The 20849-nt window shown below is 54.0% G+C and overlaps 2 protein-coding genes across 2 annotated transcripts; one reads left to right on the forward strand and one right to left on the reverse strand.

Annotated features, from left to right (window-relative positions):
• The first annotated feature begins 496 nt into the window (after positions 1-496).
• On the forward strand, positions 497-8547 carry WDR73 (WD repeat domain 73). The gene is made up of 9 exons (XM_049783930.1): positions 497-513; positions 623-730; positions 872-951; positions 2424-2512; positions 3451-3539; positions 3951-4015; positions 6466-6630; positions 6908-7267; positions 8153-8547. The coding sequence occupies exons 1-9, from the start codon at positions 497-499 to the stop codon at positions 8389-8391; spliced, it is 1212 nt and encodes a 403-aa protein (XP_049639887.1). The 3' UTR covers positions 8392-8547.
• A 5489-nt stretch (positions 8548-14036) lies between these two features.
• ZSCAN2 (zinc finger and SCAN domain containing 2) lies at positions 14037-16945 on the reverse strand. Its single transcript, XM_049783297.1, has 2 exons — positions 16828-16945; positions 14037-15899 (listed from the first exon to the last, which is right to left on the reverse strand). Exons 1-2 carry the CDS (start codon positions 16940-16942, stop codon positions 14437-14439), a joined length of 1578 nt encoding a protein of 525 aa, XP_049639254.1. The 5' UTR covers positions 16943-16945; the 3' UTR covers positions 14037-14436.
• Between the last annotated feature and the right edge of the window lie 3904 nt (positions 16946-20849).

The raw sequence follows: 20849 nt of genomic DNA on the forward strand, positions 1-20849 counted from the left end.
CACACCCAGCGAGCTCAGGGGTTACTCCTAACCCTTGAGCACTGTATGGCTGAAACTAAATAAACAAAAAAAAACACTCTATGTGAAAATCGAATTTCCCCGGCGATCTGTAATTAATCTGGCTCTGCTCAGTGATCGAGCTACCACCGATTGATCACCTGTCGATCCGCTGGACCAATGTTGGGTCGGAACCTGACATGCTGGGAATTCTTGATTTGACGTCATAGCTCCGGGGCAGAAGCCCAGGCTGCGGGACCCGACGCGGGGGAGAAGGCGAGATGATGGCCAGACAGAGGGGCGGGGCTTCTGGCCACGCCCCGTCACTAGGCCACGCCCCGACCCAGGCCCCGCTTAGGGCCTTAGGCCACGCCCCTAGCCTCAGGCCACGCCAGAACCTTAAGCCACACCCCTAGCCTCAGGCCACGCCTCTAGCTTCAAGTCGGGCCCTGAATCTTAGGCCACGCCCCTATTCTCAGACCACGCCCCAAACGCAACCATGCCCCCACCCCCAAGGTCTCGCCCCTCTTCAGGCCACGCTCCTACCTTTAGGCCACGCCCTCGAGCAAGGCCACTCTCGGGCCCTGGGGCCGCGCGCACGTCTCGTTCGTCTCGTTCTCGCGAGAGTTCGCGCCCGGAACGAACGGGAATTCCGGTCGGGGCGGAAGCGGCCGCCGGAAGTGGCCGTTGTCATGGAGCCCGCGGAGGACTGGCTGGTGGAGTCCCTGCGCCTGTGAGCACCGCGGGCCGAGCGCGTGGGGCGACGGGGGGAGCACCCGCGAGGAGTCCTCGCTGCAAGGGGTCGTCCCGCACCCCGTCCTCCGGGGAGCCCCTTGGGGCGACCGGCCCGGCCCCGGTGACGCGCTGCCCCTTCCCTGCCCCGCAGGTACCGGGACCTGCACGCCTTCGACCTGCCCGCGGCCACCCGCGTCCTGGAGTGGGACGGGCACAAGGGTGAGCGCGCGCGCGCTCTGGCTGCGCCCCAAGGGGCCCCGCGCGCGGCCTGGCACTTGGGGGTGCAGCCCGGAGACAGACACGCACGCACGCACCACCCCATCCCCATGCTTAGGGGTGCAGCCCAGAGACAGACAGAGAGACACAGATAGACACAGACACACACCCATCTCCATCCCCATGCTTAAGGATGCAGCCCAGAGAGAGAGAGAGAGAGAGAGAGAGAGAGAGAGAGAGAGAGAGAGACATACCCAGAGAAACAGACAGACAGACAGACACACACACACACACACACACACACACACACATCCCCATCTCCATGCTTATGGGTGCAGCCCAGAGAGAGAGACAGACACACACACAGACACACACACACCCATCCCATTCCCATACTTGGGGTGCAGCCCAGAGAGAAAGAGACACACATATCCATACACAACCCAGACACACACACACACACACATCCCCATCTCTATGCTTACAGGTGCAGCCCAGAGAGAGAGACACACACACAAACAGACACACACAGACACACACACCCATCCCCATTCCCATGCTTAGGGGTGCAGCCCAGAGACAGACAGAGACACACACATCCATACACAACCCAGACACACACACACATCCCCATCTTTATGCTTACAGGTGCAGCCCAGAGAGAGAGAGACACACACACACACACACACACACACACACACACACACACATCCCCATTCCCATGCTTAGGGGTGCAGCCCAGAGAGAGAGTGAGAGAGAGAGAGAGACACCCATCTCCATGCTTACAGGTGCAGCCCAGAGAGAGAGACAGACACACACACCCATCCCATTCTCATACTTGAGGTGCAGCCCAGAGAGAAAGAGACACACATCCATACACAACCCAGACACACACACACACACATCCCCATCTCTATGCTTACAGGTGCAGCCCAGAGAGAGAGAGAGAGACACACACACAGAGACACACACAGACACACACACCCATCCCCATTCCTATGCTTAGGGGTGCAGCCCAGAGACAGACAGAGACACACATCCATACACAACCCAGACACACACACACACACACACACACACACATCCCCATCTTTATGCTTACAGGTGCAGCCCAGAGAGAGAGAGAGACACACACACACAGACACACACACCCATCCCCATTCCCATGCTTAGGGGTGCAGCCCAGAGACAAAGACACACACACATCCATACACAACCCAGACACACACACACACACACACACACACACACACACACACACACACCATCCCCCATGCCCTGACTCCTCTAACGGGAGTCTGATGGGCTCCAAGTCGCTTGCTGGTGGCACTTGCCTGCTGTCACTGTATCCATGCCCCGCCAGCCACAGGTACCAGGACAGGACTTGATCTTTGTTGGGCACGATCCCATCATGGTTCTGAATCTTTGCTGCAGCCACTCACTGCTTCTGCTTTTCGCTTTATTTTTATCCCCAGGAGTCTTCGTGGCTGGCTGCGAACAGCAGAAGAAAAATGAAATTCTTCATCTGCAGTTACCACTCAGGCTTTTTGCTAAAGAGAACCAGGTAATGTGACATGGGCATGTCCCTTTCACTCACGTCTTAAATATGGGGCACCACTGTGGTCTGTCGGATATTGTCCTGGACACCGGGAGGTGGGGTAGAGAGAAGGCAAGAGAAAGAAAAAGAAAAAAAGAGAGAGAGAGAGATGATTTCTGGCAGGCTCTGAGGCAGAGCCAGGGACAGGCATACATATATGCACAAGAAGAGAAGTGATCACAGAATGTCTTGGGGCTCAAGGAAGGGCTTGATCAAATTTTGCTTTATTACAACCAGGTTTGCAGAAGTTAGAAGCTCAGCTACCTTGAGTGTGGGGTGATTTTGTTGTCGTTTGAGCCACACCTGGCATCATTCAAGGCTGACTCTGGGCTCTGCACAGGGCTCACTGCTGCTGGTGCTGTAGGGCCATATGGGTGCCAGAGATTGAACCCTGGTCAACCATTTGCATGGCCAGAGCCTTGCTCACTGGATCATCTCTCCAGCCCGTTTTGTCTTTCTTTTTTGGTTATTCCTTTCTCTGCTTCCTGTTACTCAGAGTAGTTGATTTCAGAGACCAGCATCTGAGCATTGCCCTGAAAATGTCCCATCAGTTTGTCAGTTTTGTCATTTTAGCATAAGGAGAAAGAAAGCAAAAGATGGAAGCAGCCTGCATGCTTAACCACAGAAAGCGCCTGCCCACTCCTGGGGGTGTGATTCTGTCAGTAGAAGAGCCCACCTGAGCAAAAAGGGGGAAAGGGGCAGGGGGGCTGGAGGCTGGTTAATCTACAATATTCCTGGTGCCTAGATGGTACAGGGATCTCTGCTCCTCCTCACACTGGCCCTGGAGCACCAGTGCAGTTGTACTGAGCTCCGTGGACAGAAGCTGTGCTCAGGGGTGCAGCATGCTTGCCTGGCTGGTGAGGCTGACTTCATTTTTCTTCCCAAGGCACCCCTTTGTTTTGCAGGGCCTCTGCCCGGAGCGGGATTTCAAGGTACTTCACGGAGGCTTCTGGGACAGGCGTGCCTATGAGCTGAAGCATGTGCTGGACACCAGGTGTGTGTCAGACCCTGACCCACGGGGGAACACACAGGAACTCTGCTTGGTGGTTCCTTGGCCCTTCTCTGCCCTTGAGCTGGAGTGGCCATCAGGGATGGAGTGAAGGCGCTTCTGATGCACTAAGTGTGTCTGGGTGGTCTGGGTCAAAAGAGTCCTTTGACAGAGGCTGGACATCTCTGAGTACTGCTGTGCTGTGTGTTCCCTCCGAGGACTGCCACCTTCTAGGGGACTGAGATTCAACCCTCGGCTTCCTGAACCTCATCTGTGAGAGTGGGGTTTGGTTCTGATGGTCCCTTCCTAGGGGGCCTTTCCTGAGACAGGAAGTAGAACATTTTCAATGGGGGAAGAAAGGGGGTGTCACAGGGAGTTCCCCTCTATCTGCACTGAACTCGCCTCAATCCGGAATAGGATCCTGGTGACCAGTGGTGTGCCTGGGGCTTCTCTACAGCTGTGGCAGGTGTCAGAGGACAGTGGTGAGTGAATCTTGGGGTGAGGATGGGTCTATAAGAAGGTTCCCATGCTCACACCTCTCCAGCCCTAACCTGAGTCCCTGAGCGCCATTGACAGCTGAGGGTGGGGCGGGGAGAATCAAATGTGGTACATCCTTCAGTGCAGGCATAAATGAATTAGCCGCAGGGAATCGGGGCTCTAGGAAGGGGGGACAGGCAGGGTGGTGACAGGGCGGAGCTGGTTCCACCCAGACTGCCATCTTGATAAGGGAAAGGGGGTAGAGCCAGGTCATACCCTCATGGAGAAGGAGGGGGCTGGGCTAGGTCACCTCCTTTTTTTTTTTTTTTTTTTTTGGTGTTTGAGCCACATCCAGCAGTGCTCAAGACTTCCTCCTGGCTTTGCACTCAAGGATTACTCCTGGTGGGCTCAGAGGAGCTGAGTGACCCCTGAGTTGACTGTGTGCAAGTCAAGTGTCCTCCCTCCTTTCCTATCACTCCAGCCCCAGATTCCCTCTTCTTGACACTTGTTGGTCCAGGGAGAAAAATAGGGAGCCACAGGGTAACAGCAATCCCTCTGGAAGGGAGGCATTGGGGAGAGGTGTCAGGCAGGCCCTGTGAGAAAGCGCCGAGGAAGATCTTTCCGGAACCAGCATCCAGATATGACGTTCGGCTGTGGATTCAGCCATATCCTATAGGGCCCCCCTTCTCCCTCGTGTCCCCTCTAAGTTGGGCATCTGAGTGCCCGCGTCTCACTCTATCTCCCATACCGTACCCTGTGGCTCAGGGTCAGGGCCACAATATCTTCAGGTTGATGCCCGGACTACCCGTGCTGAGCCAGAGGAATCTCCTCAGGGCTCCAAATAGTGCATCCCTGAGACCAGTGAACAGGAAGGGTCCTGCTGTCCCCCAGCCCGGGGGTGAAGACACTGCATGGCTGAATCCAAATCTTCGGCCCAGCTGGTCTGAGTGCTGCTCTGGGTCTCCCCTGTGGCCACCGGCCTTCTCCTGACTCAGCACTGCCCCCTGCTGGACTCTTTCCGTGGCCCCTACTCAGGGCTGGTCCAGCCGTCCTGACTCTGCTCTCGCCTTTGGTTTCCTGCAGACAGCCAGGTCTGCAGAGGTGCTCTGCTTCATAGTTGTTCCTGAGTGTGAGGCTGTTTGCTCAGAGTTTTGGACAGTTTCTAGATTCGGGTTGTGAGTGCAGGGCGGGAGTCCTGTGCAGACAGACTGCAGCTGCCCCAGGAGCCGCTCTGAAGGCAGCAGCATGAAAGACTTTAGGCATCTTCTCTCTGCTGTCTCCTTTCTCACACAGGAGACTGGGGAATGAATGTTCCTGCTAGGCAGGAAGAGGCTCGTGTGTGTGTGTGTGTGTGTGTGTGTGTGTGTGTGTGTGTGTGTGTCTGTGTGTCTGTGTGTCTGTGTGTGTCTGTGTGTGGAAGAGGCTTCTGGGTGGGTGTGGAGGTGTGGGGGGTTGTGACTTTGTCTGCCGAGAAATGTGCAGCTCCAGCCATGGGAACACTTAAGACTCCAAGTCTGAACCTGGAAGCCCAGCGTATGGCGGCCTGAGCTCCCACCTCCAGCATGTGGCAGCCCTGCACTTCCCTCTGGGACTCCCCTGAGTGAACTTCCTCCAGGAAACTCCACAAGCCTGATTCTCACTGACTTGGAGGCTGAGGAATTACAGCAACTGTGGTGGCCAAATACTGGTTCCCACTGGAGCAGTAGACTTAGAAAATCTGCTTCTTCCTCTAAGCAGCGGGCACAGAATTGGCCTATTCCAAACTCTGGCTTCTTTCCAGAGCAGCCGCCAACGTAGAATGCAGAGGCCGGCTCTGCTCACCAACCAGCAGAGGAAACTTAAATCTGAGGCTGGGTGGGATGGGACCCACCCAGTGTGTCTCTCACCCCTTTGGTAAGACCCATGTGGCCTTCCAGGTCCTGATTATTCTTCGCCTGCTGCGCTCCCACAGATCATGGGCTGCGCTGGCAAGAAATAATCATCCGTGAACTCTGTTCCTGCTACTTTTCACTTCGAGTGAAAATGACATAGGCGAGTGACTCTTCCTTAAAACTATAAAAAGCCAGAACTGCTGTTGGAGTTTGGAGTCGGCTTCTGTGACTCATTATCCCTCAGTTGCAAAGTTCATGAGAGGGGAGTCAGAACCATAGAGCAGGGAGGGCTTTGGCCTTGCACGCGGCCAACCTGGGTTTGGTCCCGGCATCCCATAACCTCCCCAAGCACCGCCAGAAAGTGACCCCTGTGTGCAAAGCCAGGAGTCATCCCTGAGCACCAAATGGGACCCAAAATTTTTCAAAAGTTCACAAGAGAAAAGAAGTGCCTCGCAGTGGAGTGATGACTCTGAGGCTGGCACCGGGTCGGTCCTGTCCCTCCTGCTCTGTGCTTCCTCCAAATAGCCAAATAGCAACCTCTCTTGCTGCTTCAGACCTTCACTAACATTCTTCCCATCCCACAGATGTCATCAGAGCCGGCAGCACCATCTCCGTGCAGGGGGAAGAGGAGGCTCTGTGGCCAAGGGTGTCCATCTTTGCCACTGCCGCACCCAGAGTCCTGCATGGGGCGAGGCTCAGCAGCCTGCAGGTGGTAGACCTGGAGTCCCAAAAGACCACATACACCTCAGGTAGGCCTGGTCACAGCTCAGTGGAGCATGGTATAGACCATACACGCCTCAGGCTGGATTGTGGCTAAGTGGGGTGTAGACCATGTACCCCTTAGGTAGTCCGGGCCTCGGCTGAGTGGGGTATAGACTGTGCACCTCAGCCAGGTCGTAAGTGGGCAGCACTGATGGGGTATCTGGGCTCCCCCTGCTGGACTTGCCAGCTTGCTGGAGAAAGAACTTGTGGCGGCCCTTCCAGCAGCCAGTCCCTGAGACTCTGTCCTCCCCCCACGCATCTCAGGTGCCAACGATAGCGCGACGCTGAGCACCCTGCAGGTCCTGGATGCCCACACCTTTGCCTTCTGCTGCACATCGGGCCGGCTCGGGCTGGTGGACACCCGGGAGACGTGGACGTCGTTGGAGAGGTTCGGGCCCAGCCCTGGTGGCGGGAGCTGGTGCGCCGAAGTTAGGACCCAGAGCCAGGGCCCGGGAGCCAGCCTGGCCAGCCTGGGCTCCAGCGGGCAGCTCCGTATCCTGGACACCCGCGACCTCAGCCACCCGCTGAGCTCCGCCCAGTGCTCGGTGCCCACGCCCAGCCCTGACCCGCAGCTGCTGCGAGTGACCTGGGCCCCGGTCCTGGCCAACTGTGTGGCTGTTTCAGGTACTGTTGGGCACAACTGTGTGTCTGTCTGGTCTCCTGTTCCCAGGGTCTGTGAGGACCATGTCCAGCGCCTGCAGTTGGGCTGGGATGTTCCCCTCGGGGCCTGGAGCTGCTGGAGGTATCCTAGAGGCCTGCAAGTTCTCAACTTGTGGCAGCCCTGGGTTGAGCTGGAGTTGAGGGAGAGTCCTAGAGGGGCTCTTAGACTGCCTGGCTGGTACTGCCTGGCAATGTGTTGCTGAGTGAGGTCATTAAAGGACTGGGAGAGGAGGAGTTGGATTTGGAGAGCTGGAGAGGGCCCAAGAGGGGCTCTTGCTCTGCTCTCCATGCAGCAGGCCCAGCTTTGGCTCTCCACATGCTTCAGCGAGTGCCCCATCCATCCTCCAACAAATCAATAAGGAGGCGCATAGGAGCAGGACCAGAGCACTCTGGCTGGAGTGTGCTCTGCGAGCAGGAGGCCCTGCTCTGCATGGTCCCCGAGCACCATAGAGGTAACCCCAACCCAGGCACTGCGCCCAGAGTAGCTGCTGAACATGTCCGGGGGTACAGTCTCCCTCAAAAAAAGACAGAAAGCAGAGTGAAGCTCCATGGAGGATGGTCCCTGGTGAGGTCGAGGAGTCAGATCAGGTAGGACCAACTGCTGGGGAGTTGGAATGTGGCTCCGGGGAAGAGCCAGAAATGCCCTAGAGCCTGTTCTGGGGACAGCGGTCATAGCTGCTTGCTCGGATATGAGCTGAGATATGCCTCCCAGGGCAGCTCTGAAGCATGTCTCTGCAGTGGCCCCAGGGAGTAACCACGGCCGCTGCCTGTGTCCCCCAACTGTAGAGGCCTTCCCGGAGGCTGGTGACAGCCCTGAGCAGACGCTGAGGACCCTCCTCTTGTTCACAGGTTTCGATGGGACGGTCCAGGTCTATGACGTCACATCCTGGGATGAAACAGGGCGCCCAGTGGAACCTCTTTTTACTCACCGGGGCCACCTCTTCCCAGAATACCACGTGGCAGACACAACTCCTCTCGTCACCACCCATACCTGGCACCCTCACAAACCGAGAACTCTGTTATCGGCAGCAAATGACGCCTCTCTGCATGTGTGGGACTGGGTGGACCCCCAGAGCTTACACTCCTGAGCACCGATACCCGCATTGTTCTGCCCTGAGCCTCCAGGAAGAGGAGGAGCCACCATGTGGCAGCAGCACCATCCTGGGACTTACCAGGTGACCGCAGGACCTTGGTTCCCGCTGAGTGGCTTTGGGCAAGGTGTCTGCCCTGGAGCTGGATTGTAACCAGGACTGACATTAGAATAGCTGGGCCATCCAAGGATAATCAGTTTCATTTTATCCTCATTGTGCAAATATAAATGTCATTATTTTGAAAATTTTTGTCTTACAGGGGCCACACTCAGTGATGCTTAGGGCCCACCAGGACCTCACCTAGTAGTGCTCAAGGAACCACAGAGCCTGAAATTGAACCTGGGCTCTATATGTGCCAGACCTGTGTTTTAACATTTCAGTTCCCCAGGCTTTGTTATTGTTTTTATCTTTTACTTTTGGGTTTTTAGACCACACTCAGCAGTGCTCAGAACCTACGCCTGGCTCTGTACTCAGGGGTTACTCCTGGCAGCGCTTAGAGGACCCTATGGGGTGCTGGGAATTAAATAATAGTTGGCCGTGTGCAAGGCCAGCGCCCTCCCTACTGTTCTATCTTTCTGGCCAGCTTTTTTTTTTTTCTTTTACAGCAATTTTGTTTGTTTTGGGACCACCCCAGCAACTCTCAGGGTTAACCTGGCTCCGCACTCAGAAATCGCTCCTGGCAGGCTCAGGGAACCATATGGGATGCTAGGGATCAAATCCAATTCAGGGCCAGTGAGGTGGTGCTAGAGGTAAGGTGTCTGCCTTGCAAGCATTAGCCAAGGAAGGACCGCGTTCGATCCCCCAGCGTCCCTTATGGTCCCCCCAAGCCAGGGGCTATTTCTGAGCACTTAGCCAGCAGTAACCCCTGAACATCAAACGGGTATGGCCCAAAAAAAAAAAATTCAGCTGCATGCAAGGCAAATAAATACTCTATACACTGTGCAGTCACTCCTGTGAACATCAGAGGATACTGGAAGTAGGGAAGCTTCTCTCCACCTTCACATCATCTGTGACAGCAAAGAGACAGAACCAGTGAGGACCTCGTGAGCTGGTGGGATCTTCAAACCCAGAGCTGGTTTCTGAATTCTCAGGAAATTTTTTTCACCTTAACAACATGATACAAAGCCTATATAAGGACCAGAGTGATCCCTGTCCTCCCTTCACTTGATCCCCCAAGCAATTCCTGAGTTGCGGAGCCAGGAATAAGCCGTGAGCATCGCTGTGTTTGCCTCCTCACATCCCCCAAAATGAAGTAGCAGCAGCCATGAGTTGTGCAATCACCCCACACACCGTATTTCTAACACCAGATAAATGGGTCTGAAGAAGGGTGGCTGCGAAGAATTAATAAACCAATCCAGCCAGGAGAGAGTCATGGAGTCAGTGTCTTCCTGCCTCGAAGTCTCTGTGTGCCAAACCAGACCGACATTTCTTTACTCCCAGTACAAATTCAACTGGGTGGGTGAAGGCAAATGAGATTCAGATGGACATTTACATATCATAGGCACAGGTGGAAAGGAAAGAGGAAGTTGGGGGACCGCCTTTGTTTTGGGTCAAGGCAGGGTATCATCTAATAATGAGTGCTTATTTTTCTTTTTTTCTTTTTTCTTTTTTTTGGTTTTTGGGCCACACCACAGTGCTCAGAAATAGCTCCTGGCAGGCACAGGGAACCATATGGGACGCCGGGATTCGAACCAACCACCTTCGGTCCTGGATCGGCTGCTTGCAAGGCAAACACATCTCTCTGGCCCCAACTGCTTATTTTTCTAAGTCAAGGAAGTATTTAGTGAAGCAAATAGAACCCATGTAACAGACTAGACTTGAATCCAGCCGTGAGGGTTCCTGAGTGGGAGCCTTTAGGTATCCCAGAGCATCAGGGCTGACCCTTTATGGGGTGAATCACATCACATTTTCAGTCCAGATGCTTTAAAGAACTTTCTCCTTGGGGCCGGAGAGATAGCATGGAGGTAAGGCATTTGCCTTTCATGCCGGAGGTCATCGGTTCGAATCCCAGTGTCCCATAAGGTCCCCCGTGCCTGCCAGGAGCAATTTCTGAGCCTGGAGCCAGGAATAACCCCTGAGCACTGCTGGGTGTGACCCAAAAACCACAAAAAAAAAGAAATTTTCTCCTACATTTAAATTTTACATGTGACCTGCTGGTGCGCCACCTCCCACATTCATCTGGTTCATGGGTCATTTTCCGGTGCATTCAATGGGAGCCTGTCCTGTGTCCCTCCGTCATGTTCGGGTCTCTTCAGGGTGGGCTATTCCAGCGTTCAACACACTTTGAAATCTGAGTGGGAGGCACATGCCAGCAAGATGCCCAGGAGAGAGCAAATGGCACCTGGACATAAATCTGAAGTCACACAGCGCAGCTGCCTGCTCTGCCGTTTGAAACGAGGATCTTCTCGTCTCCCTGGTTCCTTCTGCAAAGGCCTCCGCCAGGGCCACGATCTGGTCCCCACTTCCTGAGTATTTTGTCAATCCCAGTTCTGGATGTCCCAGGGAAGGACAGGCGGAAACTGCTCCAGGGCTGTTTTCACCTAGGAAATATCCGAAACTCTGGCTGAAGGTTCAGTCCCAGGCCGTGCCTGCCAACGGAAGTCCCAGCTTCCTCCTCAGGGTTCTTGCTCTTGAATCTAGGCTTGCTGGGCCACACCACGGCCTTTGTTCAGCTCCAACTTGCCAAATCTCCCCGATCCCCCAGGGAAGCCATTACGTTGGTATGTACTGAACTTGAACATTCTCTAGTCAGACACCTACGAGCTTGAAAATTAGGGCAGGGCCGGGCGGTGGTGCTAGAGGTAAGGTGCCTGCCTTGCCTGCGCTAGCCTTGGACGGACCATGGTTCGATCCCCCGGCATCCCATATGGTCCCCCAAGCCAGGAGGGACTTTTGAGCGCATAGCCAGGAGTAACCCCTGAGCATCACCGGGTGTGGCACAAAAACAAGAAAATTAGGGCAGACTTGAAGATATTCCTGGTTCCTCGCACACCCCCAGCCCTGCTCACTGATGCTGGAGATACACCCCCAGAAGCTCTATAAGAGAGTTGAGGGCTCTTGATCTGGTTGGAAGCAGGGACGCTTTAAGCTCTGCTCAGCAGTTATGACTGAGGAACTACTTGGCACTGAAGACAGGTCCTGCTGGTGGATACCATGGGGACAATGCGCACCTTCGCAGTCACTGGTCTTCGGAACCTGCTTTAGCGTGGGAATGTGCAGGACAAGCCAGACCACCCCACAAGGTAGCAGAGCTCTGGGGTCTGCTCGCTTCAGTTACTCACTCTGCACACCTGTTCCTGGCTCCCAGCTTTCAGGCTTTGGGTCCTTGGGAACCTACAGAACTTGCTCCCCAGAGCCAGAACGGTAGTACAGCGAGGAGGGTGATTGCCTTGCATACAGCCAACCAGGGTTCCCCCTCCAGCATCCCATAGGATCCCCTGAGCCTGCCAGAATTCAGCTCTGAGCACCACCGGGTGTGACCCCAAAGCAGGCCAGAATGGTCAGGCTCAAACCAAGTCGGTCTTGGAGGCTCGGACTGCCAGGACACTGCCCAAGGCCTACTGTGGGCTCATGGCAAGCACTGCACAGGAGTTACTAGTTCTTATGTTTTGGCTGTGGACTCGACTAGCCCATTGGAAAACTACTCTCCACGGGGTGTATTCATTGCAACCCAGGAGAAATGCGGGTCCTGGGATGGGGTCACAGAGGCAGCAAAATGGAAAGCTCGAGACTGGCTCACAACTGACAGTGGGAGGCAGAGCACTGGAATCTAAAGACAGAACGAGATCCCTTTAAGGACTGCCACAGGCCACACTTCCCATCGGCCCTCCCCGCTGGGCTATCGTTGGGCTTTTCCTCTGGACTGGGGACTGTCCAGCTATCAAACTTCACCACCTCCCTTGCAATGCTCCAGGCACTTCTGTGCCCTATTTCTCCTCAGGAAGAGTGGATTCCCTTTACAGGGACTCAAAAACAGCAGTTCAAGAGTTTCTGACAGCAGGCAGGGAGGGCATTTGTTTGCCTTGCACGCAGCCAACCTGGGTTCCATCTGTGGCATCCCATATTGTTCCCTGGGCACTACCATGAGTAATCCCTGAACATCGACAGGTGTGACCAAGAAAAAAAAAAAAGGAAAAAAATGAGAGCCTGGCAGCACACAGGTTCCAACAGCCACCATTTGAAAAGTTCCTTCCTCCTTGGGAAGAAGCCCCCTTCCTCCTGTGACCCCCAGGAATTGCCATCACTGGTCCAGTGCAAGGAAAAAAACAATTATTCTTATGGATAAACTGTATGCTTGCCAGGAAGACAAACACAGCCAGTGCATCACTTTAAGGGCTGGAGCATTAGCACTGGGATTCGAAACCCAACAGTTTGAGTTCCTGGCAGTGGGCTGGAGGGCATTTGTTTGCCTTGCACGCAGCCATCCTGGGATCCATCTAGGCATCCCATAGGCTCCCCTACACATTGCCAAGAGTGATTTCTGAGTGTGTAGCCAGAAGTAATCTGTGAGCACCATCAGGTGAGGCCCCAAAACAAAATGTATCACTTTATCCCAATATTTTTTTTTGGGGGGGGGTCACACCCGGCAGTGCTCAGGGGTTATTCCTGGCTCCAGGCTCAGAAATTGCTCCTTGCTGGCACGGGGGACCATATGGGACGCCGGGATTTGAACCAATGACCTCCTGCATGAAAGGCAAACACCTTACCTCCATGCTATCTCTCTGGCCCCCCAATATTTTTTTGTTCACATTAGTTCCTTAGGTATTTCTGGTGGTTTGAAGAATGGAGTTAAGTGCTGGGTCAAGAGATTCAGCGATGGGTCAGGGACTACCAATGCCCTCATCACCTGACAATAAAGTAAGGGAAGGTCCTGATGGAGGGATACATGGGGAGGGGTAGGTAGTGCCTCCGCACAAAAGTGGGCTCAGAAATTGTTAGTGCACACCTCGGGATAGAAAACACCATGGAAAAGGAAAAGTTTCCTTATGACCTGCATCTGATTGTCAGGTTTCTCATTTGAGGAAGGGTGTGTGAAAAGGGATACTGTGTCCACAGCACCACTATGGGATTTTATTTTTTTGAGGGGGAGGTTGGTTTGGCCACACCCAGCAATGCTCATGGGTCAAGGGCCAGCTCTCCAGGTGATCACTTCTGGCAGTGCTCAGGGGACCGTGTGAGGATGCCAGGGATCAAATCAGAGTTAGCTCCCTGCAAGGCAAGTATACCATCCCTATTGCACTATTGTTCCAGTCCCAGTGTTTGATAATAGTGATCCATTTGTTAAAAGTAAAGGCTCTGATAACAGTCAAGTTTAGTTTTTTGTTTGTTTTTATTTGGGGGGGGGGGGAGTTAAGACTTCCAAGTAGTACTTAGGGGGCCAGTTAGGCCAGTGGTTTGGTGCTAGTGCTTGAGGATGCAGTTGGTACCAGGGGTCAAGCTCAGGCCAGGTGATGAAAGGCATGTGCCCTCACCCCTCTTCACCTGACCTCTCTGGCCTCCACATTCAGGTTGTTATCGTGTGTTAAAGACTCTACTCTATTAGGCACTATTAAGTATCAATCCTGCAAGTGTGGAGTCAGGCCCCCTATGAAGGGAAAAGGTTTTTCATTCCCCCTGAATTGCTTCCTCTACTCTCTTCCCAACCCTTCCCACCATCAGACCTATCTCTCCTATCTCAAGGCTCAGGGAACATCCCAGGATCAAAGGTAATTGTTGTAGCTCAAACGTCTTTTCAAAACGCTCTAGGGAGAAAAAGTGTTCTCAGAATCAACTCTTCCTTACAAAAATAATCTTGGTACACAAAAGCCACGAGACAGAACTTGGGATCTGCATAATCAAGTAACAGAAAGGGACCCACTTTCCCACCTACCATCCCCATGCTTTGTTCTCAGTGTTTTAACTCGGAACCCTGATAAGCGAGTCTGGAGCCATGAGGATGCACAGGATTTGATGCCTGCTTCACTCACTGGAAAGAAGCAGGGAAGGATGGCAGTACTCCCCCGGTTTGAGGGTGGCAGCCAGTGCTGGCCTCACGCTGGCCCCTCACGGTGCCTCTTTGCCACTTAAGAACAGTTTCTCTTTCATGTGCGTTCTCTGATGAGTAATGAAGTTGGAGCTGTTGCTAAAGCCTTTACCGCACTCGGGGCATTTGTAGGGCTTCTCACCCGTGTGGGTGCGCTGATGGATGATGAGGACAGAATTCCAGCTGAAGCCTTTCCCACACTCGGGGCAGCGGTAGGGCTTGTCCCCCAGGTGGGCCCGCTGGTGCATGACCAGAATGGAGCCCCGGCTGAAGCTCTTGCCACACAGGAGGCAGCAGTAGGGCTTCTCGCCCGTGTGGCTCCGCTGGTGCACCACCAGCTGGGAGCGCTGGCTGAAGCGCTTCCCACACTGGCTGCACGCGTGGGGCCTGTCCCCCGTGTGAAGCCGCTGGTGCTTGATGAGGTTGGAGCTCCAGCTGAAGCTGTCCCCACAGATGGGGCACTCGTAGGGCTTCTCCCCGGTGTGCGTGCCCTGGTGGGCCAGGAGGCTGGAGCTCTGGCTGAAGCCTTTCCCGCACTGGCCACACTTGTAGGGCTTCTCCAGCAGGTGCGTCCTCCGATGCGTGGCCAGGTTGGAACTGCGGCTGAAGCGCTTCCCGCACTCAGCGCACTGGTAGGGCCTCTCCCCCGTGTGAGTCCTCCGGTGGGTGATGAGGGCCGAGCTCTGGCTGAACCGCTGTCCACAGTCAGGACAAGCGTAGGGCTTCTCCCCGGTGTGGACCCTCTGGTGTCGGATGAGGTTGGAGTTGTAGCTGAAGCTCTCGCCGCACTGGCGACACGCGTAGGGCTTGTGGCCCGTGTGGATGCCCTGGTGCGTGTTGAGGCTGGACCGGTTGCCGAAGTTCTTCCCACACTCGGGGCAGGAGTAGGGCTTCTCGCCCGTGTGAGTCCGCTGGTGGGCAATGAGATTGGGGCTCCGGCTAAAGCTCTTGCCGCACTCGGTGCATCGAAAGGGCTTTTCCCCCGTGTGGATCCGCTGGTGGGTTATCAGGTTGGCGCTCCGGCTAAAGCTTTTCCCGCAGTCCCTGCATTTGTAAGGCTTCTCCCCAGTGTGAGTGGTCTGGTGGCGGCTGAAGTTGGAGCCATCGCTAAAGCTTTTCCCACAGGCGTCGCACTTGTAGTGTTTCTCTCCCGTGTGGGTCCGTTCGTGCGTGATGAGGTGGGACTTCCGACTGAAGGTCTTCCCACAGCGCGGGCATTCGTAGGGCTTCTCACCCAAGTAGGTGCCCTGCAGGCCGATGAGCTGTGCAGCTTCCCTGCCCTGGGAGTGCAGTTCCGGATGGTCTGTACCTGGGATGTGTCCTCGGGAGCCTCTGGAGCCACAGTCCCTCTCCAGGACACTGTCCCAGTCTGACTGCTGGATGCTTTCCCCCTCAGGCATGTCTGGGAACATCTCAGGGGAGTCAGCGCCTTCAAACATATCCTGGTGAGAGTTCTCCCCATTGTCACTCGGAATCTGGAAATCTGGAGGAATGAGGAAAAGGGGACAGTTTACCTCAGTGTCCTCTCATTGTGAGGAATGGAAACCAGAGAAGAAAATTTGGGGAGGAGAGGCAGACCAGTAGTGCTTGGTGGTTACTCCTGGCTCAGTGCTTGGAGGACCACATGGGCCTAGGGATTGAACCCCGGTCACCTCTGTGCAAAATCTGTGCTCTGGCTTGTTGAACTATCACTATAGCTGCCCCATGTTTTTGTTTGTTTTTTGGAGCCACACCCTGAGGTACTCAGGGGTTACTCCTGCTATGTTCTCAGAAATCACTCCTGGCAGGCTTGGAGTATCATATGGTATGTCAGGGATTGAACCCGGGTTGGCTGCATGCAAGGCAAACGCCCTATCCACTGTGCTATTGTTCCAGCACCAACCTTTTATTTATTAAACTTCTAGGAGGGCTGAGTAATAACATAGTAAGGCAATTGCCTTGCACATAGCCAATCCCAGTTCAATCTCTAGCACCCCAAATGGTTGGTCCCCATCCCTGCCAGGAATGATTCCTATGTAGAGCCAGAAGCCCTGAGCATTGCTGGGTATGGTCCAACCCCCCAAATATGCTATAATGCCTGATGCTTAGAATGTACTCAAATAAACCTAGTGAGCTAATTAATGCATTTGGGGATTGGTAATAAGAAAGCTCTCTAAAGTTCATGATTTTTTTGCATTAAGATGTCTGTATTGGGGAGCAGAGTGATAGCACAGCAGGGAGGCATTTGCTTTGTACTTAGCTGACCAGGGTTGGATTCCCAGCATCTCATATGGTTTCCCCCCCAACCCCATGCTCACCAGGAGTGATTCCTGAGTACAGGCCAGGAATACCCCCTGAGCATAGGGCAAGATCAGAAGACGGATCCCACTTCCCCATCAACGCCGCCTTCTCCCCACGACCACTGATCTCACCACTGTCCCGGAGACTCTGGGTCAAGCCTTCCACCAGGGATGCGGCCTCTTCGCTGCTTTCAGGCAGGTGCTCCTGCAGCCAGGCCTGCAGCTCCCGCGGCAACACCCTCAGCATATGCTCTCTGGTGTGAACCTTCGGCATCAGCCAGCGCCGGCAGAGCTCTCGGAGCCGGCCCAGGGCACCTTGGGGGCCACCCTGTTGGGCACTGTGGGAAAAGGGCTCGGGGCCACCCTCCTGCAGAACAGCCTCCTGCACCCAGGAGTCATCCGGCGTATCGGCAGGAAGGTCCTCCTTCCGCTCCTCCTCGCGAGGGCCATTCACTCTTGGCACTCCTGCAGCCATCATCTAGGTCTTGGACCCGCTGCTCAGGCTTCTAGTTCCCACATTCGGCCGTTGTCAGCCTGGCACGTTGCAAAGACACCATCCCCAGGAACAAGCAGCAGTCCTGACTGAGCAAGGAAGAAAACTAAAGTGGGGCTGAGCCACAGCACAGCAGGGAGGGCACTGGCAGACCCAGGTTCCCCTCCAACCATCCCATAGGGTCCTCCAAGTGATTCCCGAGTGCAGAACCAGGAGTAACCCCTGTGCAATCCCCCAAACAGATCACTTGCAAAAAAAAGAATTTATTTGCAAAGACACAGAACCAAAACATTTTTTATTTTTTTTTTTTTTGGTTTTTGGGCCACACCCGGCGGTGCTCAGGGGTTCCTCCTGGCTGTCTGCTCAGAAATAGCTCCTGGCAGGCACGGGGGACCATATGGGACACCGGGATTCGAACCAACCACCTTTGGTTCTGGATCGGCTGCCTGCAAGGCAAACACCGCTGTGCTATCTCTCCGGGCCCCTAAAACATTTTTTCTAATGGAAACCCTAAAGCTCAGTGGTTAGTAAGTTAACCATATGATCAAATGTGTTGAATATCGTGCAGCTGACATACTAATAGGTGTCTTGGGGCCTGAGTGAGTAAGTACAACGTGTAAAAGCACTTGCCTCGCAGACAGTCAACCCAGGTTGGGTCCCAGACTCATGTGATTCCCCGAGCCCAGGTGTGCCAGGAGCGATCCCTTGAGCACAGAGGAGGGGTCAGGCCCTGAGCACTCACTGGCAGGTGTGGCCCAAACATCAAAATAATAGTGTCTATCAAATTAAAAAAAAAAAAAAGAGCCTTTTGGGTCACTAGAGATAGTTAAACTTTAAATTAAAATTTTCAGTAAGAATGCAAATACATTAAATAAATAGTCCTAAAACTTAAGGCTCTTAATATGCATTTGCGTACCCAAGGGTCAAAAGAAATGGGAATGGGGGGGGGAAATCAGTTCACATCTGAAGCCCAGGAAAACTGTTCCCGGGAACCGCTCGGGCACACCCCTCGAATGCTCGAATTTTGCAGAGCGGGATTGGAACCCCGAACCCCTCTGCAAACATAGTTGCCCAGCTGCCCAGCAAGTGCATCACCCAGGGATCCCCAGAGGCCCCAGACCCGCCCGCAGTGGCCCAGGTCCGTTATTCCCCCGCGTCCGCCCCCTTGTGCGGCTCACCTTCCCCAGACCCGAATCCGGCCCCACGGTGGCTCGGCGGGAAAGCAGGGCCTCGGACCCGGGCCAGCCAACCCCGATGCCGGAGAGAGCCCAGCCCGCAGCCCCAGGGCCACCGAGAACAATGGACGGGGAGACCCGCCCCCGGCCACGCTCATTGGCTGATCAGGACGGGCCTTGGGAATCCTGATTCTCTATTGGTCCTCACGGCGGGCACGAGCCCGAAGCATTATGGGAGTTGTAGTCCACCGGGTTCCTTATGGCCGGGGGAGAGGAATTTAGAGATTTTCTGCAAGTTGGCCTGCACAGTGCTCGGGGACCCGAGGTAATGAAGTCTCCAGAGCTGGCCAGAGCTGTCACCTCTGGACGCAGGGTCCGATCATTTTCATTTCTCCAGGTCTCTAGATTCTTCTACAAAAAAACAAAAAACAAAAAGAAGGAAAAGAAAATGTTGAATTGGAGTGATAGCACAGTGGAGAAAGTGGTTGGTTGCCTTGTATGCTGTCCACCCAGGTTCGATCCCTGGCATCCTATAGGATCCCCCGAGAGCCTGCCAGATGCAGAATCCGAGGGTAGAGGGGTCCTCTCCGCCTGGAGGCCCGAATGTGCCCCCCAGCAGCACACCAGGCCTCACAGGCACCTTTGCTGCTTGTCTAGGTTGGCAGCATTCATACAGACTAGTCGTAACCGCGGGCACACCTGGGTCAGGTCTCCATTTACTGATCAGTTTTCAGTGGCCCTTTGGTACTTGGGAAGAAATAGTCGGTGCCCAACTCTGTAAAGTAGCAACAGGTAGGAAAGTGCCTGGAAACCCTGGGGGGTGGGGGTGGAAATGGAGACCGACACTTTCTGATGGCCAGGACCAGAAACCTAGACAGACTGCCAGTAATGGGTGGAAGCCAATAAAACCAAATAAGTGCATTTGTTATTTTCCATTTGAAGGGCGTTTGACTTTCATATGCATTGGATTTTAATTTCATGAGCCTATCATGTTTCGTGTTTATTGTTGATCTTCATATTTGTCTAAGATCTGGTTGTTTGCATCTCCCTTTTTTAAAAAATGGAAATGAGGGGCTGGAGAGATGGCATGGAGGTAGGGCATTTGCCTTGCATGCAGAAGGACGGTGGTTCGAATCCTGGCATCCCATATGGTCCCCTGTGCCTGCCAGGGGCAATTTCTGAGCATAGAGCCAGGAGGAACCCCTGAGCGCTGCCGGGTGTGACCCTAAAATCAAAAAAAAAAAAAAAAGGAAATGATTGTAAAAGCACTTTGTATGGTAAAATTCCTTTCACTTTTTTTGTTGTTTTCTTTAAATATAGAAGCAGAGGATAAGGATCTTGAACCATAGCAATACTTAGAAGTGCAGCTCCCTTGGGCAGGAGAGATAGCACAGCAGTAGGGTTTGGCTTGCACGCAGCTGACCCAGGACGTTTCAAATCCCAGCACCCCAGATGATCTCCCGAGCCAGCCAGGAGTGATTTCTGAATGTAGAGCCAGGAGTAATCCCTGAGTGCCGTCGGGTGTGACCCAAAAACAACAATAACAACAACAAAATCACATCTGGCCACCTCGGGGAACCCTATGAGGACCCTATGAACTTCTGGCAAGGTTTAATCAATAAGGCAAATGCCCTCCCAAGGGAATTTTTATTTCATGTTGTTATGATTTTTGTTTTGTTTTGTTTTGTTTTTGGGCCACACCCGGCGGTGCTCAGGGGTTCCTCCTGGCTGTCTGCTCAGAAATAGCTCCCGGCAGGCACGGGGGACCATATGGGACACCGGGATTCGAACCAACCCCTTTAGGTCCTGGATCAGTTGCTTGCAAGGCAAACGCCACTGTGCTATCTCTCCGGGCCCTCATGTTGTTATGATTTTTGACTTTAAAACCAAATCTGAGGGGCCGGGTAGGTGGCGCTGGAGGTAAGGTGTCTGCCTTGCAAGCGCTAGCCAAGGAAGGACTGCGGTTTGATCCCCCGGCGTCCCATATGGTCCCCCCAAGCCAGGGGCGATTTCTGAGCACATAGCCAGGGGTAACCCCTGAGCGTCAAACGGGTGTGGCCCAAAAACCAAAAACCAAAAACAAAAAAAAAAAAACCAAAAAAAAACCAAACCTGATACCTGACAGTGCTCAGGTATCACTGCTGGCAGAACTGGGATTCATATGTGGTGCTGGGCATTGAACCCAGGTTGGCTATGTGCAAGGTCTTCCTTGCTGTCCTATTACTCAAACCCAGAAACATTGACTTTATTTATTTTTGTTTTGTTTTGCTTTTTTCTGCCACTCCCGGTGACGCTAAGGGACTACTCCTGGCTATGCCCGCAGAAGTCTCTCCTGGCTTGGAGTACCAAATGGGATGCTGGGGGACCGAATCAAGGTCCATCCTAGGCTGGCACGCACACGGCAGACACCTTATGCCCTGTGCCACCGCTCCAGCCCTGAAACCTTGACTTTAAAGAGAGAAAAGTGGAATTCCATATTAGGAATT

Source organism: Suncus etruscus, chromosome 11 (genome assembly GCF_024139225.1).
Source record: "Suncus etruscus isolate mSunEtr1 chromosome 11, mSunEtr1.pri.cur, whole genome shotgun sequence".
Taxonomy (NCBI): domain Eukaryota; kingdom Metazoa; phylum Chordata; class Mammalia; order Eulipotyphla; family Soricidae; genus Suncus; species Suncus etruscus.